Source organism: Stigmatopora argus, chromosome 15 (genome assembly GCF_051989625.1).
Source record: "Stigmatopora argus isolate UIUO_Sarg chromosome 15, RoL_Sarg_1.0, whole genome shotgun sequence".
NCBI classification, from domain to species: domain Eukaryota; kingdom Metazoa; phylum Chordata; class Actinopteri; order Syngnathiformes; family Syngnathidae; genus Stigmatopora; species Stigmatopora argus.
This window is the reverse complement of record NC_135401.1, coordinates 2754400-2776144: the sequence shown is the minus strand read 5'-3', so window position 1 is coordinate 2776144 and position 21745 is coordinate 2754400. Positions and strand designations below refer to the sequence as shown.

The 21745-nt window shown below is 56.7% G+C and overlaps 1 protein-coding gene across 1 annotated transcript in view; it reads right to left on the bottom strand.

Annotated features, from left to right (window-relative positions):
* syne1b (spectrin repeat containing, nuclear envelope 1b) overlaps nucleotides 1-21745 on the bottom strand; it is a 51224-nt gene that overhangs the window by 18023 nt on the left and 11456 nt on the right. Inside the window, exons 29-95 of the mRNA XM_077620530.1 lie at nucleotides 21495-21671; nucleotides 21254-21394; nucleotides 21014-21174; nucleotides 20713-20863; nucleotides 20416-20643; nucleotides 20200-20298; nucleotides 19948-20135; nucleotides 19671-19794; nucleotides 19439-19605; nucleotides 18983-19136; nucleotides 18297-18898; nucleotides 17824-18003; nucleotides 17607-17757; nucleotides 17379-17537; nucleotides 17081-17263; nucleotides 16899-17000; nucleotides 16611-16814; nucleotides 16146-16353; nucleotides 15952-16064; nucleotides 15654-15859; nucleotides 15365-15514; nucleotides 14887-15178; nucleotides 14619-14791; nucleotides 14229-14538; nucleotides 13975-14139; nucleotides 13536-13892; nucleotides 13299-13435; nucleotides 13056-13233; nucleotides 12783-12965; nucleotides 12568-12711; nucleotides 12257-12412; nucleotides 11960-12124; nucleotides 11624-11796; nucleotides 11273-11426; nucleotides 10982-11125; nucleotides 10741-10905; nucleotides 10312-10629; nucleotides 10084-10239; nucleotides 9701-9865; nucleotides 9315-9641; nucleotides 9097-9249; nucleotides 8868-9035; nucleotides 8569-8745; nucleotides 8336-8482; nucleotides 8151-8276; nucleotides 7879-8055; nucleotides 7531-7796; nucleotides 5289-7443; nucleotides 4860-5197; nucleotides 4650-4794; nucleotides 4342-4560; nucleotides 3966-4234; nucleotides 3724-3889; nucleotides 3488-3643; nucleotides 3276-3428; nucleotides 3008-3190; nucleotides 2729-2869; nucleotides 2483-2668; nucleotides 2196-2318; nucleotides 1951-2133; nucleotides 1547-1690; nucleotides 1322-1486; nucleotides 967-1095; nucleotides 792-896; nucleotides 571-720; nucleotides 349-501; nucleotides 158-286 (exon numbers count right to left, since the gene is read on the bottom strand). Coding sequence (XP_077476656.1) covers nucleotides 158-286; nucleotides 349-501; nucleotides 571-720; nucleotides 792-896; nucleotides 967-1095; nucleotides 1322-1486; nucleotides 1547-1690; nucleotides 1951-2133; nucleotides 2196-2318; nucleotides 2483-2668; nucleotides 2729-2869; nucleotides 3008-3190; nucleotides 3276-3428; nucleotides 3488-3643; nucleotides 3724-3889; nucleotides 3966-4234; nucleotides 4342-4560; nucleotides 4650-4794; nucleotides 4860-5197; nucleotides 5289-7443; nucleotides 7531-7796; nucleotides 7879-8055; nucleotides 8151-8276; nucleotides 8336-8482; nucleotides 8569-8745; nucleotides 8868-9035; nucleotides 9097-9249; nucleotides 9315-9641; nucleotides 9701-9865; nucleotides 10084-10239; nucleotides 10312-10629; nucleotides 10741-10905; nucleotides 10982-11125; nucleotides 11273-11426; nucleotides 11624-11796; nucleotides 11960-12124; nucleotides 12257-12412; nucleotides 12568-12711; nucleotides 12783-12965; nucleotides 13056-13233; nucleotides 13299-13435; nucleotides 13536-13892; nucleotides 13975-14139; nucleotides 14229-14538; nucleotides 14619-14791; nucleotides 14887-15178; nucleotides 15365-15514; nucleotides 15654-15859; nucleotides 15952-16064; nucleotides 16146-16353; nucleotides 16611-16814; nucleotides 16899-17000; nucleotides 17081-17263; nucleotides 17379-17537; nucleotides 17607-17757; nucleotides 17824-18003; nucleotides 18297-18898; nucleotides 18983-19136; nucleotides 19439-19605; nucleotides 19671-19794; nucleotides 19948-20135; nucleotides 20200-20298; nucleotides 20416-20643; nucleotides 20713-20863; nucleotides 21014-21174; nucleotides 21254-21394; nucleotides 21495-21671 — 14316 coding nt within the window. The remainder of the gene's footprint in view (nucleotides 1-157; nucleotides 287-348; nucleotides 502-570; nucleotides 721-791; nucleotides 897-966; nucleotides 1096-1321; nucleotides 1487-1546; nucleotides 1691-1950; nucleotides 2134-2195; nucleotides 2319-2482; nucleotides 2669-2728; nucleotides 2870-3007; nucleotides 3191-3275; nucleotides 3429-3487; nucleotides 3644-3723; nucleotides 3890-3965; nucleotides 4235-4341; nucleotides 4561-4649; nucleotides 4795-4859; nucleotides 5198-5288; nucleotides 7444-7530; nucleotides 7797-7878; nucleotides 8056-8150; nucleotides 8277-8335; nucleotides 8483-8568; nucleotides 8746-8867; nucleotides 9036-9096; nucleotides 9250-9314; nucleotides 9642-9700; nucleotides 9866-10083; nucleotides 10240-10311; nucleotides 10630-10740; nucleotides 10906-10981; nucleotides 11126-11272; nucleotides 11427-11623; nucleotides 11797-11959; nucleotides 12125-12256; nucleotides 12413-12567; nucleotides 12712-12782; nucleotides 12966-13055; nucleotides 13234-13298; nucleotides 13436-13535; nucleotides 13893-13974; nucleotides 14140-14228; nucleotides 14539-14618; nucleotides 14792-14886; nucleotides 15179-15364; nucleotides 15515-15653; nucleotides 15860-15951; nucleotides 16065-16145; nucleotides 16354-16610; nucleotides 16815-16898; nucleotides 17001-17080; nucleotides 17264-17378; nucleotides 17538-17606; nucleotides 17758-17823; nucleotides 18004-18296; nucleotides 18899-18982; nucleotides 19137-19438; nucleotides 19606-19670; nucleotides 19795-19947; nucleotides 20136-20199; nucleotides 20299-20415; nucleotides 20644-20712; nucleotides 20864-21013; nucleotides 21175-21253; nucleotides 21395-21494; nucleotides 21672-21745) is intronic.

Below are 21745 nucleotides of genomic sequence, written 5' to 3'. Positions count from 1 at the left end.
AACAAGCAATTTTACAAAGATAATATTAGAAAGGTCATAGCATATGAATAAACTCGTATTATGAGAAAAAAGTCATAAAATTAGGTATTCGGTCATATTAGGTCTTAATGTGACGGGAAAAAGTCATAATATTAGAAGATTAAAGTTGCAACATTACTTGCAAAAATTGGGTATTTTCACGCCACTCTTGCTCCTCCGGGAGGGGAGCGGCCGCCCGCCATTCCGGCTCCTCCGACCGCTGGCTCTCGTCTCGCTGCCGGGCTAGTGGCGCATCCGTGGTGAGTTCCTGTGGCGGAACGGCATCAGACTTCCCCGACCCGAGCTCGGCCCGCGGGTCGGCGGGCGTACCTGAGAGAGCCGGGCCTTGGCGCGGATGGTGGCCATCCTCTGAACCAGCACGGCCACCGACGAGCGCTCGGCGGAGGCGGCCTCGTCTCCGCGGGAGCCGCTCTGGAGCCTCTCTACGTCCTCCTGCGCGCTCGCCATCTCTCCCAGCAGGATCTGCCACGGAAAGCAGTTGAACAAAGAGACGAGCAAAGGCCTCGTAATGGAAAAATCCAAAAGAGTGACCTGGAAACCGCCCGGAGCGGCGTCGGCCTCCGAGGGTTGGCTCAGCTTGGCTTCCAGGGCTTCCATTTTGGCCGAGATGGACTGGAGCGAGGCCTGGTAGCGCTGCTGCTTCTCCAGCGCTTCGTACAGCGTCCTCTGCTTCTCACTGATCTGCCGGCGCAAGCGGCGGACACGCTGTCGGCGCGCCGGCGGACCAAGAGCGTCGAGGCGGCCGGACCTACCACGTTCTTCAGCGTCTCCCACGAGCGCTGCAGGTCGTCCAGGTCGGCCGCAGACTCCAACGTCGGGTCGTACAGGACTTGGACCGGAGCTCTCTTCAGTCCTGCCTGAAGGGGCGACAGACGCTAGCCTTTATGGGCCCGTCGCTCAAGGGACCCTCGCAGGGAGAAATAGTACCTTGTTGCCGCAGGCGGGCGGCGAAGGGGAGCGACATCCGCGGGGGGAGGACACACAGCTGGCATCGTCCTCCTCGCCAGACTCCACGCTGAGAGGTAACACGAGAGCGTGGCGTTGATCCGCCGTCACCTGAGTAGAAGCAAACATGGACACTCTACATTAGAAAAATTCTCTAACCCTGTGGCAAAAAATGTCCTATTTTCAAAAATGCTAGTTCTATATTTTTCTGTCCCATTGATATCATTAAAATAAGGAAGTGCCTCAAAATCAACAGTGACCCAGAAATGCCCTAAAATCTATAGGAAAAGATGCCAATTGAGTAGAGTCAAATTTTTCAGGAAGCATTCCGACTGACCGTCTCACACGTCTCCTCTCGGTCCTCGCGTTGGTTCCCGATTCCCCCGTCTTCGCCGATGGTCAGCAGCAGCGCGGCGTGCTTGGCTTTCACCGCCAACATCTTGCACTTGGAGTTGAGGGAGGCGATTTGCTCTTGGTAACTCTTGATCTTTTGGGCCAGTTCCTGAGACAGGGAGAAGAAACAAGTCACATCTCCGGCGCTCCCGAGAAAGATTTACTTTACTTCGTGGTGCAGGATCTGCGCTTGGAGCTCCTGGATGTCGCCGGTGGTGACGGGGCGGTCCTGGATGACGCGGTGCGCGTCCTCGATCAAGCCCTGCAGCTCCCTGACTTCCTGTTCGTACTGCTCGTACTGCACCACCGCTTCCTGGATGGTTCGAAATCTCCGGTGAGTTGAGAAACTGGCCGAAAATGTGCCCTTTCTAAAACCCTAACCCTAACGTTGAAGTTTTAGATGCTCAATGGTGATTCTAATAAACAACAAAGGGTGAAAAGACCTTTTTTCGACCCTACCAACATGGCCTCAAGGCAGCCTTTCTACAGCGGCGTTTGTCACGGGGAGCCATTTTGAGTGGGGCAACTCATCGTGAACTACTACGAGTACTATTTAGCTAGCCCGCGGCTAACCTGTAGGATGTTGCACTGCTGGATGGCCACGTGCTGCGAGCGGCTGGCCTCCTGCTGCAGACGCAGTGCCGCGTGGCAGACGGCCAAGTCGGGCATGGCCTCTTCGGGTACCCGCAGGGCACTCTGGCACAGCTGGACGGCTTGAACCTGCCGCTTCAAACTCTCCATGTCCGCCATCAACCGCTGTCGGGGCCGCAAAAAAAAAGAGGTCATGAGCGTTCTTCCTTTCCATTCATCGTGCCTACCTGTCTTTGTGTCAGCTGTTCTTTGAGGCTCTGGCGAGCCAGTTCGGGCGACGTCAGCGCCGATCGGACCTGCTCCAGAGCGCCGTGTAACGCCTTCACCTCACATTCCAGCGCTTCCAGACTCTGATGGCGGAAAAATAGGCAAGACTCAATGGGGATGCGAGACGTTAGTACTGTTATTCAAGTCCTTTCCAATTGATGCCGCGAGCAACATGGCTTCGGGATTGGCGGCCATGTTGGTAGGGGCGACGTTGCCATTAACGTTCACGCATTAGCGACACGCGCACCTTCTCGGCGTCGTCCAGGCTCTGCAGCCGCGTCTCCAGGTTTCGCTGGAGCTCGTCGGCCCTCCGGCTGAGCTCGCACACCCGCCGGCTCATGGCCTCCGTTTGCAGGACCTCGGAGAGGAGCTCCACCTTCTCCTCCATGGACTCCAGGTCCCCGTGGAGCTCGCTGGAGTCTCGCAGGACGGCCTGGGAGGACGGGAAACGGTGAGAGACACGTCCAAAACTTTCCCGGGGCGGGAGCCCCACCTGGTATGTCCGCATCTGCTCCCGCAGGCGAAGCGACGAATCCCAGACCGCCTCGGCCCTCAGGAGGTTCTCGGCTTTCTCGCACCACGTCGCCACCGAGTCCAGCGTCTCGCGATATTCGTCTAGATAGCAGACGGCCTGCTTGGAGGAGAATGCGAAAATAAAAAGAAATCAATAAAAGTGGGAGTCATTTAGAGAGCAGGAGTCCTTTTTCCTCTGGGAGTGGGAGTGAAAATCCACTCCTGAATCGGCGCTATGGACATCCAAAACAAAAGAGACCTTTTTGAGCCAGTTGCTGCGGCAGTCGGCCAGGCGGGCAGTGTGACGGTGCATCTCCGACAGCTTCCCCACGGCGTCGCCCAGCTGCTTGGCCTGCAGAGGGTCGCGCCGGCCCAACTCCCGCACGGCCGAGTCCAGCTCGGAGAGGTGGCGACCGCAGCGCTCCAAGTCTTCGGCCAAACTCTGCAAAAAAACGGTGCGTTTGGAGAAAAAAAATTGTGTGTTCCTCCAATCCTTTACTTTAGGGGGCAAAAATAATGAAGTATACCTTGACTTCTTCTTTGGCTTGATCGACGTCTGGAGCTTTGTCCTGGAATTTGTCAGAGACGGTTTTAAGTTTCTCAGACACCTGGTGGATTCTGGTAGTCAACTCCTCTCTTATTTCTCTGCTCTTCTGGATGTCTCGCTCTTTGGAAAGAACCTGCAAGGCTCCAAATGAGAAAAAAACAACGCGTGGGGACTGCCAAAGAGGAGCCGTACCTGATCTTCGATGGCCCCCAGAGCCAGCGAGACCTCGGCCAGCTGCATGGAGATTTCGGAGGGAAGGATGGTGTAGAGATCCAGGTACTTGCTCTGTTGTCGCTCGGCCAATTTGTCCACATTCTGACGGTAGGCCATCACGTCTGCGTGGACCGTCTGCGCACAGGCCGGGCTCCGATGTCAAATCTTAATCTAAAACCGAAGAGCTTGAAGCTTATTCGACGTGTCCCACCTACCTCCAGTTCTTGAAGCAGAGAATCGATGTCTGGCGAGGGGTTGAAAAGAAGCTCCCTGGTCTCCTGGATCCAGGCTTTCACCACGCTGAGTTCTCGCTCCACTTCTTCTCGCTCCCTCAGCTCTTGAGCCGCCTGAGCCCGCTTGGTCCTGGACAGCGTCAGGAGACTACACCGGAAGACAGGAGGGAACATTAACTAACCTTCCCCCGACTCGCCCCGAAGGTGCGGCCTCGGGACCGTACCCGTCCAACTGCTCCTGCGCCATCCTGATCTCCTTCAGACCGGGGAGCTCGTCCTGTTCGCCGGTGGGCGAGGGCACCTCCACGTCGTGCAGTAGGCTGAGGGCGTACTGGCGCAGGAGGGTCAAGGAGGACAGCTCTCTCTCCACGTCTTGGCTTAGGACGTCGTATCGCTCCAGCAGAGAGCGCAGGGTGGCCTCGGACGCCTTCTCCACCGCGCTGTCCGGCACCCGACGCCGGAGCTCGTCCGCTGCCGCCCCCACCTTGCTCATCTTTTGATACCAGATGTCAAGATCGAGCGTTAGCCGGCACGACGCCCGTGGAGGTGAGCTTCCGAGGCCCGGGTTGGGGCCCCGGGTCGCATGGAGCGCTACCGCACCTTTTCCCGGAAAGTTCTCCACTCCTGCGCGGTGTCGGCCAGAATGCGCTCCTGGCCACGGGCCACGCTGCGGAGTCTGCTCCAGCGTTGCCACACGGTGGTCATGGAGCGACTGATGGTGGCCTTGCTGGCCTCGCTGCCGACTTGCTCCAGCTGACCCGCCTGCTCCTCCAGGCTGCTCAGTTTCTCTTGGAAGCCGTTGACCAGTGACACCAGGCTCTTCAACGTAGAGGTATATGGGTGTCATTAGCAGGCTATGGTAGATGCTGATCTGCGACACATTTACCGCCAGAGCATCCGAGGCCTACCTGGTGACTGTGCAACTTTTCTTCGGCCTCTTGGCCGGTGGCCGCCTTGGCGGTGGAAAACTGGTTGAGCTTCTTCTCAGCTTGGTTCATGAGCTCGATGACGGTCTGCCGGGCCTCTTGGTACGACTTCCACTGATCCACGCAGCTGAGGACGAATGTCTAGAGGTTATAGGAACGGGAACACCATCCAGACGAGGCGACCGGTGTTACCTTTGCAGAACCTCCTGCTGAACTCGGAGCCGATCCCGGACCTCCAGGCCTCTCTGTCTGGCGGACTCCACGCTGAGCTGCAGCTGCCCTTTGGCCACGGGATCCAGCAGGTCCTCCAGTCTGGGCAGGAGGTTCTCCAGCTCCTCCAGGTGGGCCAGGAACTCCTGCTCGGTAGCCACGACGCCATTCTGCTCTCTGAAACACTCCTCGTAGTTCTCCACGTCGACGCCGGAGCCGGCCCGCTGCAGGAAGGACACGGCGTCTTCCAGCCACTCGCAGGCCGCCTGCATCCTGAAGTGGTACTTCTGGCACAGCAGCAGGGCCTCCTCCAAGGTCACCTTGACGACAAAGGCAAAGAAAAATAGCTGTGTGCAACCCATCCAACTGAAACCTGAAATAGAACGAAGTTGAGGACAACCCGAGGCGCACCTGTTTGAAACTGAGTTGTTTCTGAACGTCTTCTTGAAGTTGGGCCATTTCTCCGAGCGCGGCGTCCAGGTGGTCGGGCACTAGCTCGTTGGCGGCGGCGTACTTGTCCTTCTCCCTGCTACTCAGAGCCGCCACGATCCTCAGTCTGGAGCGGACCTCTTCCTGCATGATTTGCTGCTTCCTGATCTCCTCCTGCACCTGCTCCACCCGCGTGTCCACGGTGACGGCGGAGGCCATCTGCTGGCGCGCCTCTCGGAGCCAGGCCAGCGTCCTCTGCACCTCCGTCTCAAAGTCCTTGCTCTGCACGAAGCGGTTCTCGCACTCCTGGATCAGGTCGCCCACCGCGTTCTGGAGCGACCGTAGCTCCTCTCGCCACAGGACCACTTGCTCAGCGGAGGCGTCGCGCGGCGTCTGGTCCGAACGCGGAGCGCCCATCTGCTCCGTCAGCCTGGACAGGTGGGAGTCGGCGCTTTGGAGGCTCCCGGCTAGGGCGTGATAGTTCTTCAGCCTCTCTTCGGCCGACTGAGTCTCGGCGTTGACCTTCACCAGCCGTTCCTTGGTGGCCTTCAACTCCGAGTCGACTTGCATGGCCATGGCTTTTTGGTCCTCGAAGGACTCCAAGGTCTCGTCCAGGTGCTCCACTTTCTGTTCCACCAGCCTCCTCAAACCATTGTAGAGTCCGGCGAGGCGGGTCATCCCCTCGGGCCGCCACGGTTGCCCGGTGCTACGGAAGCCTTCCTTCTTCTGGTTGAGCTCGCCGACGGCCAGGCTCAGATCGCTCAGGTCTTCTCGGATGGATTGGTAGAGGCTCCGCAGACCCAGCACCTCCTCGGTACGCGTGCCGATGGGCCGCGCGCCCAGATGCTCGAAGCGCTCCTCCAGCTCCTCTAGCGCTTTCTGCGTGACATCCAAGAAGGAGGCGTACTCGTTTCGCGCGAAGACGGCCTGCTGGATCTTCTCCTCCTTCTCCTTAGCTAAGGCTAATATGTTGTTGTACTGTTGCGGGAGGGAATTCAGTTTTTCATCCAGGAAGCAGTGATCCACTTCGCTGAGGGTGGGCAAAATCTCCTGGCCGGCCCTTTGCACGAGGAGGAGGAGATTCTCGGACTCCGCCGCCCGCTCCACTATCTGCTGGTACTTGAGCAGCTGCGCCTCCAGCTCGCCGTCGCCTACCATCAGATTGATTTCGGGAAACGTGACGATGTCGGCCTGTTTTATCCACAGGCATATCTTCTCCAGGTCGCTCTTGAAGTACTTCCTGGAGACAAAGACTTTCTCCAGTTCCTGAAGTTTCTGGCCACACCTGTGCAGAGTTTTGTCAAAGATGTTTTGCAACTCCTGCAGCTTGGCCAGGATCTCGTTCCTCTCCTCCTCGTTGGCATCCCTCATCAGGTCCCTCCCCTGAGACCACAGGGACGTCAGCTCGCTCTGGTAGGCCTTCAAACTGCTCTGGACGTTGCGGCAAGTTCGAACTTGCTTGCCCAGGTCCTCGGGCAGCAGGGCCGCTCGCTCTTCGGCCTGAGCCTTCTTGGCGTTCTGCTGGACCCAGGAAACGGATTGGTCGACCGCCACCAGGAAGTGAGTCCGCTCGGTGAATGCCTTGCTCAGGTACTTTCGGCGCTGCGCCACGTTGACGGCGAGAGACTCCACCTCGGACCGGGTGTCGGAAATCAGCCGCTGCAGACGCTGACGTTCGCTGAGGCCCAGGCGGGCCAGGAGCCGGTCCGAGTCGGCCACGGCTTGGGCCAGCAGCAGCTGCTTGGCCTCCAACTCACTGCAGACGCTCAGGTGATCGAACAGGAAACTCTGCGCCAGCTCCGGAGGAGGGCTCATTTTCATAGCTTCGGACAAGGCGGGCCGCTGCTCCTCGGCCCAATCCCGAGCCTCCCTCAGGCGGGCCTCCACCTGCGCCGTCTCCTCTAGGGTCACCGCAGACTCCTGGATTTTCCTCTCCATGAGATTTTGCATCTGGGACCATCGTTGCTCAAAGTGGCTGATCTGCTCTTTGACCAGTTCCTTGTCATCCAGGTTCAAGGGCTGGATCACTTTTTGCTTCTGCTCTTTTAGCTCATCCAGCGTACCTTTTTCAGCTTCCCAGTCTAGCGCCAGTTTGCGCAGGGCCTCCAAATGCTGAGAGGAACTTTCGGCGTCGGTTCTGCCACAAAGAAATATAAAGCATACCCACGCTGAGTGTATGGCGGAGACCCAGGAAGCCCTTCACGACACAGTAGCAGCCTCGTACCTGGCCAGGTTATCCCACTCTTTGGACGCCCGCTCAAACAGGTCCTCCACTGCACTGATGCAGCCGTGGTACTCTTTGGACCTTCGCAGATCTTCCAGCCTCTGGGCCTCCAGACTGCTGGCTTTGTGGCAAAGGTCCAGCCAGGAATGATTCAGGCGCTCTAGCTCTTCATTCTCTGGAGAATTTTGGCCCGGAGACAGTCTGTTGACTTTCTCCGTCATCGTGGACAGGATATTTTCTTTGGACTGGAGCAGCTGGCTGCATTCCTGCCAATGGTGAAGAGGTGACATTGATTTAGAGGAAAATATAGAGCTTTGTAGATCGTTTGAGGTGAACGGAGCACATCACCTCGGCTTGGGACAACATGTTTTGGGCTATTTTGGTCTCTAACTCGGCAGGTCTTCGAGACAGACTGAGAAGTTGTTGCTCCATATCTTGGAAAAGGGTGTTCAGATCTTGTTTCTGTTCCTTGATCTCCCTCCAAGCCTCTGAGAGCTCCTGAGCACTTGCCATGTTTTCTTCAATCTACAAAACAGAGAATCAACAAACAACAGAGAAAATAACGACTACTAGACACGAGGAAGTGAGCCAAAAAACAAGTGGGGGTGGACCAAACTCACAATAATCTTGAGCTTCTGGACTTCGCCGGCCGTCGTTCGAACGGCTTCGTCGGACAGGTCGCAAACCGAACACACCAGGTCGAGGTAAGTGCTGGCCTGCTCTTGGAGGGCCCTGTAGTGCTTCATCTGGAAACATCAACAAACATCTACCAACTTTCTACGGACGCCACGACGGACACGACTACCTGTTTCAGCGCTTCCTGCAGCCCGGACGGCTCCTGGTCGTTGAGCCGGAGCTCCTCCCGCACGGCCGCCAGCCACGTCTGGCACTGCTGGAAGGTATCCTGGTGGTTGACGTGTTTCTGAAGTTCTCGGTCCAGACTTTGGTGGACCTAAAAGGGTAAACACAACGCTTTGCCTCCCTAAATCTTGGGATCACCATTAATTTACGTAGAGGGAGGAGTTCGGTTCTACTTACACGTTGAGCCGTGCTGCAGATGGCTGAGTAGCTATCTCTGGTTCCCTGCTGATGAGTTTGGATCTGTTGGCTGATCTTAGCTTGGACTTGCTCAGTGCAACTGGAAACCAGTTCTTCTCCTTTTTGATTCAAACTGTTGAGACGTTCCTCAAAACTCGCAATCTCCTCCATAATGGCCTAGAGCAGGGGTGGCAAAGTCTCTTAGCTAAGTAACAAAAAAGCAGCAAATGCCTGCTTCTCTGCCATTGAGCGCATTGGACATCCAATCCGCTTGAGAACTCCCGTGAGTTTGTAATCACCTTGTGGCGGGCCAGTTGCTGGGTGGCCATCTCCACGCTGCCAGTCTGCATGGTTTCCCAGGTGACCAAGCGGCTGGACATCTGCAAGAGCCATTTCTCCACCTCCTGTAGCTCCACGTTGTAATCTTCGTGTTCCTTTACACATTCCGCCAGGGTCTGGACTCGCGTCTGAAAGTAAACCGCAGAAAGGATGAGAAGACGGCACTACGGAAATGAAAACCATCTCCACCTTGGCCAATGAGCAGAGGTCCAGGTAATCCGCCTGCAGGGTTTTGGCGTTCTCGCTGACGAGCGGATCGCGGACCATTTCCAGCAGGACTTGGCCCTTCTCGATCGCGCACTTCACGGCGGACTCGTGAGACTGCACCGCCTGCTGGATTGTCTGGAAATAGTAAGCATACGTTGAGTGTCCCGACTCAAGGAGCCCGCAGGGACCGATTCCCTTGCCTTGTACTTTGCCAGCTGGGCCTTCTTCTGATAGAGCTCGGCTTTGGGCTCCGCACCGGCCGCCAACAGGCCCTTGGTCTCCAGAAGCCACTGGGCCTGGGCCTTGTACTTCTCTGCAAAGTCTTTGGACAGCGAGACGCACTTGTCCAGAGCGTTCTGCCGGGCGCGCAGGTCCGCCAGCAGGTCCTCCAGTCGGCCCACTTGAGCGTCGGTCTCCTCCCTCAGCGCCTCCGCTTCGTTTTCTTCCAGAAAGATGGCCGCTCGCGCCGTCTTCTCCCTGACCGTCTTCAGGTCGGTGTGTCCTTGTTCCACATGCGCCAGGAGGGCCTGACGCCAAACCCGGGACGGTTAACTTTTCGATGCGGCGTTCCGCGGACGGAACCCACCTCTAGATCTTTGATCGTTTTCTCTGCGGCCGAGCGATCCGCAACATCCGCGCCGAGGCCGCGGAATCCGCTCTGAGCGTGGAGGAGCCAGTCGGAAAACGCGCCCAAGGCGGATTGCGACTCCTCGATGCAGGAAACCTCCTCCCGCAGCTGCTTGATGGTCTCCTGAGAAGAGTACATTTGTGGGATTCTCGACACCTAAAGAGCCCCATTTCTGGTAGGATAACTATGTACGCAGTAAGGACACAGTTTTAGAGATACGGTGTTAATTGCATTTTTTTTAGATCAACTCGATCGATAATGCTCTTAAATTCCCTCTTAATTAAACGGAATTAAACGGAAATGCCCTAAAATACACAGGAAGAACACAAAGTCAAGTTCACCAGTAGGTGCAGGAGCAAGGCGTGGTAACGGGCCGTGATCTGGGTGGCCCTGGTGCCGATCCGGCTGTTGATGTGCGTCTCGTCGAGAACTTGCTGAGCTAAGACGCCCAGGCCCTCCATCTCTTCTTGATACACCAGCACTTCCTCTCGCCACGTCTGCGCAAAGAAGAGACGTCAGCTAGTCAGGTGGAAAGGTGGTGGCGGCGCGAGGCAACGCAGACCGCCGACCTCCAACAAGAGGAGCTGGGCGTCTTTGGTGGCACGGTCCGATCTGCGGTGGGCTCGCGGCTGCGCTTTGGCCTCGGTGGCCTTCAGCCATCCGTCCAGGCGCTGGAACTTCTGCTCCGTCTGTCGCAGTTTGGCCAAGGCGCCGTTGAGCCGGGCCCGGGTGTCGGCCAGCCGGGCCTGGTACGCCCTCCACTCCCGCTGCTGGGTCTCCAGGACTCGCTCTTCCATCTGCGGCGGCCCCCAGGGAGTTAGCGACTCTCGGCCGACCAGCGCCGCGTTGAGGAGAGCCTGGCCCTCGGTGCAGTGAAGCTGGAGTTCCTGGAGGGCATTTGTCAGATTGGAGAGCTTTCCAAAAAATGTTGTATTGTCACACCAAACTGTATAATGGCTTTCAATTGAATCCTCTGATATTTTGATAATCCCTCAGACCTGCAGCTTTTGGAGCGTCTCCTCCAGTGTGTCCACGTCACCCTCCAGCTGCACGTAGCAGCCCAGCTTCTCCTGCTCCCCTTCCAGCCAGCGCTCAAACGCCCGAAGGCCTTGTTGATACTCTTCGTGAGCTTTCAGCAGCTCCTCCGCTTTCCCCACGGCCCCCTGAAAGTGAGGCCGACAAGTCTCTTCCATCTTCTGTATGCACGTGTCTAATAAAAAAAACTCAAGTGTAGCTTACTGCGGCGTTGTCTTTGATGCTTTCGTAGCGCTCTTGGAGATCCTGCAGCTCCAACTGCGCCACGTAGTTCTCGGCGATGCTCGCGCTTTTGGTCACGATGGTGGCCAGCAGGGCGTCGTGGCTCAGAACTTCCTCGTGCAACAACTGCAAACACGACCAAAACAACTTGTCAGGAGTCGACCAGATTCCATTTAGTATGTTCCAACTTTTGCTCTTTGCTACACTAACGAAGAAGAGCATGTTGCCTGTCGAGGTGATAGAGCGACTTAAAAGGAAGATGAGGTCGGTCACCTTGGCTCTGCTGAGATGAGCGGTCTTATCGCGAATCTCGGGACAGTGCTTATCGGCCGGGTCCAAGCTCTCTTCCATGTGCTCCAGCCAGCTGACAAACTGCCGAACGTCCTCCTGGTAACTAGTCCACTGCCACAGGGAACCCTCCAGTTGGCTGTCGGTTGAGAAAAGACGTCGAAAATCAACAATCGTAGTGGGGGAGACGAGACGAGACGGTCCTGGGCGTGCTTTTGAAAGCTTTGGATTTGACGCGAGTGGCGAGAATGGGGGAATTCAAGGTCAATCTTCGACATGGGACAGAGTCGAACGCATGTCAAAGTGTTCCGACGCAAAGTCGCCCTGAGGACCAACCTTTTGCACTGAATGGAGGCGGAGAGCAGAGCGTCCCAAGAATCTTTCAGCTCTTGTATTTCCTCCCGGAGCGCGGCCGCCCCTTCGGCCGAGGTGTTCCTCTGGACCGATTCGCCTCTGGTGATCAGCATCTTCAGCTGGATCTCTTTCTCCTGGCGGGCCGTCAGCAAGGCCTGCCACGTTAATCGGACATCAGAGAGAGCCAAGACAACTACACTGACGTGGACGGATCCACCGGGGTGGGCAACTGCCCCCCTAAGAGACAGGCTTGCCAACCCAGTTGCTATGTATTATTTCATTGGACATCAAGACTGATTTGTATTTTGACCACCATACCTCCAGTTTTACCAGGCGGCTCTCCAGGACATTTTTGTCGGCCGTGGGGACGCAGTAGCTCTGCGGCACGTGGCTGGTGTCGGCCACCCAGTTCTGCAGTTCCTCCAGGCCGTGCTTGAAGAGCTGGTGCTCGTGCATCACGCGCTCCATTCGCGAGGCTTTCTCCTGCACGGACGGGAAGCGCAAAACGGATTCAGATATGACGCTTTTCCTACAGTAACCTCTGGAATGTCAATCGTCCGTGTTGATTGTAATGTCGCGTCTCCCTCGTGGTCAAAATGCGAGGCATTGGCGTACCTTGGTCAGGTTGGTTAGAGCGAGGAAGCGAGCAGAGAGCTGCGAGACGCGATGCGTGAAAGCCTTGCCGGCCGCGTGTTGGTCCGACAGCCGCTGGGCCTTCTCTTTTAGCCTGTTCAGGTGGACTTGCTGGGACTCCAGTTCCTCCAGCGTAGACTGGAAAGTGGCAGGCGTGGCGTGGCGGTAAGCACGCAGAAGAGAATGGCCACGTTCAAGTTGCGAGGAGCCGCAGCAGGCAGAAGTTCGAAAAGGCGGAGCAAAGGAAAGCCAGCCTTAGCTGGAGCGCGAAATGAGCTCCTTTTGGTTCTCACCTGAAGTTTGTGAAGCTCATCCTTCTTGGCCGGGAGATTACGGAGCCGTGCGCTGCTCTCCTGCACGGCCGCCTCGCCGACATCCAGGAATTCCCGGAGGGGTTCGGCGCCGGTCTCAAAGTCTTTCATCTGAGACGCCAGGTTCTGGAAGGTGGAAGGACGACGAACGGTCAGCCAGCCCGGGCCGCCTCGCCGCTAACCCAATCCCGGCTCACTTGTAGATGGAGCTCTCGATCGTGAAGACCGGACAGCGTGTTTTTCCAATCGTCCGCCACCTTGCAGATCTTTGTCCGGACCGATTCCACTTTGTCCTTGGCGGCCATTGCGGAGAGAAGCTCGCCGGCGGCCACCACGCCGTTTAGCTTGGACTGACCTAGCTCTCTGTCGCTGACTAACTCCTGTGAACGCCAAATTGAGCTCCGTTTAAAGTGGAAAGAGTTTTCAGTTCAGACTCCTGAAAAGGGCTCAAACTGCAGTCTCAGACTTACCTGGATCTTCTGCAAGCTCAACAAAGCCTCGGAGAGACTTTGCGGCGCATCGAAGCATTTGGCCGTGTTGATCTTGGTGTTGACCAGCCACTGCTGGAAGTCCCGGTAGGCGGAGCGGAAGGCCTGTTCTTGCAACTTCTCTTTGTTCTGGCACTCCTTGGCGGCTCGCAGACTCAAGCTGCCACCCGGGAAAAGCCACACATTTAGGATCTTCCCGGTCCAGCCCTCCCCGCGAACTCATACCTGTTGTATTCCTTGACGAGGGCCGAGACTCTTTCGGATTGGGCCGCCACGTCTCTGGAGAAGCGGCACAGGTCGTTGAGCTGAGTCTTCAGGCTGTCGCAGGCGGGCTCGGCTTTCGCCAGCTCTTCCAAAATGTCCTGGAGGAAGGAACACCCACAAAAATTAGAATCAACGTTTTCGATCAGTGCTGACCGTTTGTTGTCTCCTGAGACTGCCCCACTTTGGATTTTGGCTCACCTTCGCGATCCGCCATCCTTCGACGGCGTCCCCTTCCTCGCTTTGGCCCTCGGCCCGCCCGAGTCCGAGACGCCAGTCGTGAATACGACGCCCAAGCTCCCGCGTGTCTCGGTCCAGCCGCGCCGAAAGAGCTTGGAACTCCAGCTCGGAGGCGGCGCTCTGAGAGAGGGCCGTCTCCAGGGCGGCGTGGGCGTGGAGGGCCGCCGCTTCCCACTGATCCCAGCCGGACGACAGGGCCGCTTCCTCGCGCTCGATGGCCTCGTAGCCCCCCGCGGCGGTGTGGTCTCTGGCCGCCGCCCCGGACGTCTGCACCCGGGCTAGCCTCTCTCGACCTTGCTGCTTGGAGTCCAGTAACTCCTGGAAAACGAAGCACTGGTCAATTTTCCGTGAACCGAAAAAGCTGCGGTCGTTCACTCGGGTGCGCGGGATTGACGTGGACCTGGACTTTGGAGAGTTTCCTCTGAAGGGAGGCCGAGTCTCCCGATAGGTCAGACCAGCGCTGCAGTTCTTCTTTGGCCGAGGTCAGCCAATCGTTGAAGTCTCGGACGGCGTCCAGGTAGCGCTCGTGCTCCGACACCAAGCTTTGCACCGACTGGATTTTACCCTAGGAATGACAACCGCCACGTCAAATATCGTCTTTCTGAGGGACGCGGACAAAATGGATTGAGCATCTATCGTCGTCATCGGGATTACCTGGACGACGGCCGAAATGTCGGCGAAATGCGCTTGGAGCTCCGCCCGCGACTCGGGTCCGAAGGTCTGGTCGGCGGTCTTCTCGTACAGCTCCGCCGACTTGTCGGTGAGCCGCGACAGGGCGGCGGCGCGGGCGTCCACGTCCGCCCGGACGGCGCGGAGGCGGGCCAGAAGAGCCGACTTCTCTTTGAGCCCGGGCTGCCGAGGCAGGGTCACCACCACCTCCTGCTCCACCGACTCCATCCACTGCTGGAGCTGGTTCTTCCCATCCAGGAAGGCGCTCCACTGGGACACCGTCCACTCCAGGCGACTGCGGACGAGAATCCCTCTTTTGTTCTGGGACGGTCCCGAACGCTGGCTCCGCGACGATAATGCAAACATGTGGACAACCTGTGACAGCTCATGGAAGCAATCAACATGTTAGCCCAGGCGTCCTTTAGTTCCTGGAGCTGCAAGCCAACGGCCTCCTGCCCGTCCGTGCCGTAGTGTTTCAGGACCTGTTCCCCTTTTCCCACCGTCATGTTGAGCTTCACCTCGCCTTCGCCCTTCATCAGAAGGATATCCTAAATGCCAACACCAAAGGCAAAAAAAATCACTAAACATGCCCCATCTTGGATTGGGGCGCCACAGCGATGGTTCAGACCAACATTACACCGACCTGTACGAGCAGAAGCCTTTTCTCCAGGGTCTCCTTGTTCCCAAGGGTGCTGTCGAGGGAGGCCAGTCGCTCCTGGACTCCACTCAGCCAAGTGCGAGTGGCCCGCAGCGTCTCCTGGAAGGCCCGGCGCTCCTGCTCGGCCACTTGGCCGGCGCGCAGCCTCTCGCCGGCCCGTCGCAGCAAGGCGCGGTGGCGCGCCTCCAGCTGGGCCGACACTCGGGTCTCGCCGCCGTCGCCCCGCCCGCCTTCGTTCAAGGCCCGCGCCTCCTGACACAAGCGCTCGAAGCAATCTCTGTGTAGAGAAACAGGGCCGCCATTAAGCCCCCCTCTTGCCCAATTGGCACTTCAGCGATATTAAAACGCCTTAAAAATGAATGAAAAAAATCTGGATACACAAACTATGAGTCAAATGGGGTGGGGCCCTGAAAATGAATGCCAGAAAGTAGAGTCCAAAATTATCAAACAAATAAATCCAAACCTCTGTTTGAGCACTTCCTGCTGATACTCCTCCACCTGTTGAAGTAACGCCTTTTCCGGGGAAGAATGCGCTGCTTCGGGCAAATCCACGGTCACCCTATTTTCCATGTCCTTCAACCACTGCTCCAGCTTCTTCAGACCATCTTCAAAGCTGGAAGCAAAAGCTGCATTGGAACCCATTCAAGCGCTTTCAAAACACCCATTTGCAGCATACGACTCATTTTTATCTGGCGTTTCAGCTAATGATTGCCAAACAAGGACGGAAACGGCGTTAGCGCGAGGGAGAGCACCCTTTGACGAGGGACGCGCTGTCCTCCAGGATCTGTCGGTTGTGCCTGCAGCGCTCCACGAAGCCGTCCCAGTCCTGCTGGATGGAGGAGAGCTGCTGCTGCACCTGTCCGGCGTTGGCTTTGGGGAGATGGAGCAGAAGCTTCTCTCCTTCCTCGCAGACTTGGGTAAGATGCGCTTCGCCTTCCTCCATGCGCTCCGCGGCACCCTGAAAAACAAAATGCAAACTGATGACATCGGTCTCCCGTGAAGGGGACAGATGTCCAATCCTTCTGCTGTTCCCCGGGCTGGTGACGTTACCTTCAGTTTCTGTAGTTTGCGTTCGACAACGTGTGCGTCTCCGGAACGGTCGCAGCACTCTTTGACAATCTCCTTCTGCTCCAGGAGCCAACCGTGAAATTCCTGAACTCGATCTGCGGGGTGGAATGACGAAGACAGAAATTGGTTGACCATCTTGCGCCGCGGGTAGAAAATTCTGCGACCGAGCGACTCACGGTCGAACTGTTGACGGAGGCGGTTCTGCATGGTCGCCAAAGTCCTGGCCGCCACCTGGTTGACGGACTCGTACGTTTTGATGAGCTCGGTGAGAGCCGAACCCAAAGCGGAAAGCTCCTCCGAGGGGAATTTGCGACACAGGTTGTTTAAGCTTTCTCTGGTGGAGTCGATACTTCCCTGCTGATTTTCAAGTTCCTTCTGAAGCTCCTGACAGAAAAAAACAGACAGCCTGCGTTGGGTTTGGGAATTCCAGGGAGAACTGGACCTGGTAAAAGGACCCACGCAGGTCCTTGGACGTTGAGTAAATGACCTTGAATTCTAGGAAATTGATTAAACCTCAAATCTAGGACTTTGAAGTTCATTAGACCTACTAGAATCCAGGACAAGGAATTCCACTAAAGTCACTGAAACTGGAATCAATGGCCTAGAATTCCAGGTAGAGAGAAGATGACACGGAGGTTCACCTTGACTCGGCAGACTTCCTCGGAATCCGAATCGGCGGGGGACGAGACAAAGGTGTCCTCCGTGCTCTTGAGCCATGCGGACATTTGAGAGATGTAATCTTCCAGCACTTTCTTACGGGAGCAGAAGTCCAACAGGTTTCCCAGCGCCTGCCCGTGCAGCTTCCGAACCATATCCATCTTTTTCTCCAGGTCGCTGGCCAGCAACTGCAGCGGTCAGAGAAAAGCTTTGACTAGTCGATCCGCCGCCGGCTGCCCCGAGCGAGTACCTCGTTTCTGATCGCTAGCTACCTGAAGTTTGGGAGGACTTTCCTGACTTTGGCAGCTGCTCTTCAGCTCGGCGATTTTGCCGTGCAGCGTTTCCAGTCTCAGCTCCTTCTGGCTTATTTCTTCCTACAGACGGGAATCCAGAACAAATCCGTTCATCCAGCTTTCCCGTCAAAAATGATTTGGAGTGTCAACGAAACGCTCACCTGCAGCGCGGAAAGTCCGGCCGCCAGCTTGTGACTGTCGTCGAGGTGGTCCAGGCTCTCGTTGAGTTCCGTCACGCAGCCGCCGCTCCAGCTTTCGACGTCGTCCGCCATCTGCCGCACGTCCTCCCACAAGAGGAAAGTTTGCTTCAAGCGTTGGTGGTTTTCGTCCACCCGCTCGGACACCTGCGGGACAGAAAAGCCAAGCGAGAGGACTGTAACGTGCCAGACGTTGTAACGTGCCAGACGTTGTAGCGTAGCGATAGCAATGCGACACTCAAGACAATCCAAGGATACGTACGTCCAGCCAACGATCCACTAGCGTCTCCGTCTCCTTTTTGAGCGTTTGCCAGTCGCACTCCGGCACCTTCTTCAACGCGGCCGCCAATTGTTTCCCCGTTTCGGAAAAGCGCTCCAGTTCCGGCTGCGTGTCGGCCAGCCGCGCCTTGGCCGCTTCGTGCTACGGGCAAACCATAAGACTCGTTCGTCCGCTCGTAGGTGGACGGCGAACGGGCGGAGCTATTCTGACCTTGCTGAGGGCGCGTTTGGTTTCCTCGTGGTCCGTCAGAGCGCCAGCGATATCCAGCAGGGGTTCCACGCTCTCCGCGACGGCGCCGACGGACGATTTCAACGTTTCGTACTCTTTCAGGAGGTCGACAATGACGTCACACTGCTCTTTTCTGTCCAAAGTGGTCATGTTGTATGTTAGCACTCGCCTATAGCGATGACGTGATCGACCGGGGTACCTCTCGGCGAGGAGCCTCTTGGCGTCGTCCCAGGCCACCTCCAGCAGGGCCATTTCCTCCTGCGCCTCCCCGCCAAGAGCGGCGTCACGCCGGGCCAGCTGTCCGACCTTGTCCCTGAGCCACTGGCCGTCGTGCTGCTGCGACTGCAGCTCGTCCTCCAGCTGACTGAAGAAGCGCGACCTGACACAAAACCAAACGGAGAAGTGTTTCACCTAGAGTTATGGGTGTCAAAATGGCCGCCGCGAGACCAAAAGTGCATCCACATTTTTTTCATTGACAAAAAACTGATGTTAAATTTCCCAAAAATTTACAATATTAACATATACGTGGCAGCCCAGTGGGGAACTGTTAGCACGTCTGCCTTGCAGTTCAGAGATTGAGGTTTCAATCCCCGGTGGGTTCCCATTTCTAGTAAACACGGCATCCCTGGCAGCCGATAAACCAAACAAGAAACGTGCCAGCGGTGCGATTACCTTTGCTGTAGCGCCAAAAGCCCGGGTTCTTCCAAGCTCCGCCCCCGGGCTTTTTCTTGCACGTCTTCCACAGCTTTGAGCAGTCGCTCCCGGCGCTCTGCGAACGACGCCCTCAGAGACGCCGAGGCCTCGGCTTCGCTTCGCTTGGCCCCCAGCAGGGTCCCCACGGCGTCCAGCTCGGCGCTCAAGGCGTCGGCCCGCGCGCGACACGACTTCGGGGTTTCGGCGAGGCGTAGGCGGCTTTTGCGGAGGGCGGCGTCCAGGTCGGCGGCCAGCGTCTCCAGCTGCCGTGCGTCCGGGACCACGGCCGAGAGTTCCCGCTGGAGTTCCTCCCAGCCGCCGGCGTCCTCTGCGCTACGCCGCAGGCCTCGCAGGACCTCTGTGGTGGCCTCCAGCGTCCGGCTGAAGCCGTCCAGACTTTCGAGGCACTCGGAGCGTGAAAGGAGCAGGCGGCGAGCTTCCAGGTAGGGCTGCGCGCGGCCGTCCACCCGGCCACGGAGGAGTCGCGCCTCGCCGGGTTCGCACGTGCGGCAGAGGCTCTCCGTCCGGCCGTCCAGGCTTTCTTTCGTGCTCGCTCGCATCTCCAAGGCAGCCAGGCTCTCCTGCCGGAAGAAAACTCCGGTCGTAGGTCGCCCTCTTTCCCATCGCCAATCAAAAAGCCACGTCCGTTCCGAAAACGCGCTTACTTTGACTTGTTCGCGGGCCGTCGACAGGTCGCCCGTCTTGATTTCAGAAACGGAGAGCAGAGCGGAAAGTGCATTTTCACTCCACTGGGAGAATTCTTCCAGGTCTTGCTCAAACTGTTCCACAAGGGACAAGTGGTCTTGGAGCTCCTGGATTCTGGAGGACCACAAACAACGTTTTAGCTCGATTTAATTCAAGTAGAAAACATGTTATGTGGAGAAAGTGGAGGTCTTTGCATCCTTCTGTCAGAGTTAAATGTGAAGATTGGAAATTACAAACATTTCTTCCCTGTTAATTTTAGGGTACTTTGGGGTGACTTCTTATTAATGCGCGTCACCTTTTGTACTTTTCAGGGTACTTTCTGGTCACATGTTGAATTTGGCATCTCTTTCTGTACATTTTGGGGCATTCCCCCAGTGGAAAGATATTCTAAACCAAACCCAAAACAGTCAACTTACCTTTGGGGAAGCGCCTGATTTTGGACTCGCAATCTCTCCAGGAAACCATCCAGCTCTTCCCTCAGCTGGCGAACCGTGTCCTCCGACACGCTGCCGTAAAGCGACGCCGCGACGGAGAGGAGTTGAGCGTGAGCCGGCCCAAGGGCCTCCGCCTCATTGTGCTGGGCCTGAAAAGACATTCTCTTTGTGGCTTTGGCCGAGACGTAACAAGAGGGGGAAGCGAGTGGCGTACCCGCGCGTCCCGCAGCTCGGCGCATAGTTTGCTTCGGTCGGCCGACAGATGCCGGCTCTCCGATTTGACGGCGCCTTCGCTTCTCTCCAGACAGGAAACAAAGTTTCCGCGTTGTTTCTCAAAGCTGTGCCCCCAAAAGAAAAGGAAAGATGGCCACCTCATGACCTCATTTCATCGCAAGAAACAATCAAAGTCATTGCATTGCCGTAACCGCAATTACCCAACAACACTAGCAACAGCTGCAAAATAGAAAAACTCGCTATTCTCGGTTTCCTACCTTTGCCAGAGAGCCAGCATCGTTTCCAGGGCGCTCTGCTTCTGTTTGGCTTCTTCGGCGATTTCTCCCAAGCTGCTACTCAACTCCTCGACGGCGGCCGCCGCTCCCTCCACGTCGCCCAATCGGCGGGCTCCGGCCGACAGGGAGAGCAGGCCTTCCTTCAGCTTCTCCAGTTCCTGAGACGCGTCCTGGAAGGCGGAACGGAAACGTGGGGCGTCTGACGACGCTTGGCGTTGGCTAAGAAGGGCCTACCGTGTGGTTTTGAAGGACTCTGTAGGTATCCGATGAAGAAGCGCACATCTCAACGGCCTCTCCCAGCTTTGGCTGAAGCTCACGCAGCGCTGCTTGCGCCTGAAAAATACGCAAACGCTAACTATAGAAGGATTTCCCAAAAGTATTGAATGCAAAACTAATTTTAGGTGTGTTAAAAAAAATTGAAGCTGAAAAAATGATCTTTTTGGAGCCAACCTCCTGAAAGCTCTGCCAAAACTTCTGTCGGTGCGAGTCGCTTTCCAGCAGCTGGACGCCGAGCTGCCGAACGTTCTCCCTCAGCTCGTCCCAGTAGCGTCCCGTTTGGGTCAGCCGGGCCTTCACGCGGGCCGCCTCGCCCGAAGAAACGAAGCCCAGGACGTCCCGGGACTCGACCTCCAGTCTGGAGAGAACCTCGGTCCTGTCCGGCAGCTGCGTTTCCACGTCCTGCGATAAAGCCGGCTTTTATTATCGCCCCTCAAGGCTGATGTCTAAACAACGTGGCGCTTAGCCTACCTTTAGCGCCGCCATTTGTTGCTCCAACGTCAAAGCGGAGGCCTTCATGGCATCCACTTGCTCTTCCGTGTTGGAAAGCCACGAGGAAAAAGCTTGAAAGCGATCTCTAAAATCGTCCCACTTGCTCTTCATCTCCTCTGCGTTTTGGACACTAGAGCACGAGAGCAAGAAGCAGGGGGCTTCCATTCATTCGTTCATTTTCTCGCATATACGCTGTATTTGTCGCTCAAAGTCGCGGCTAATATGCGAGAAAATCTGGTAATTAACGCAGGTGCCACTGTACTCGGTCGGCAGTACGTACTCCTTCCGGATGCCGGCCTCCGCTCGGTCCACTTGATCGGTGAGAGAACGGGCCCGCTGAAGCAGGAGAGCTTTACTGTTCGGCCCCAGCTGGATTTCGCCGGCCCTCTTCAGCAAAGTCTGGACGTGCGACGTTTCGGCCTCGCATTGCTTCAGGAGCGCCTGTTCGCAGACGGAGGAAATAATATATCTAATAATATATAGAAAAGGGCGAGAGAAAGAGAGCAAGAGGAGGACTGACTCTGGTCCGCTCCAACTCCACTGCCAGACTCTCGGGGCTACTGAAGGCGGGTTCTGGCTCCGTTCCGGATTGAACCTTACAGACAAACTGCCGCACAGCCTCCTGCTGGCTTTCAAACTCCTGCCAGGCCTCCAGCGTCACCTGGCGGAGAAGGACTTGGTCACAAGATCAAATTAAATCCAGTAGTCGCACGCTCGTAGTCGCACGCTCGTAGTACTACGGCGCTTTTCTTTGATCCCACCTGAAGGCTCTGCTCCTGGGAATCCATGCTTTGCTCCATTTTGCCCAGCGTGTTCTCCAGACTTTGCAGGTCCTGCTGCAGCGTCTCTCCCGGGCCCTCCTCCACCTGCAGCTGCTGCCCCCTGCTGATCAGCTGGTGAACATCCTTCCTCTTCAGCTTCAGCCGTTTCACCAGTTGCTGCAAGTGAAGGATTTCAAAGATAAAATCTTTTTCATCACAATTGTTCTATTTTTAATTTTCATTTGAAAAAT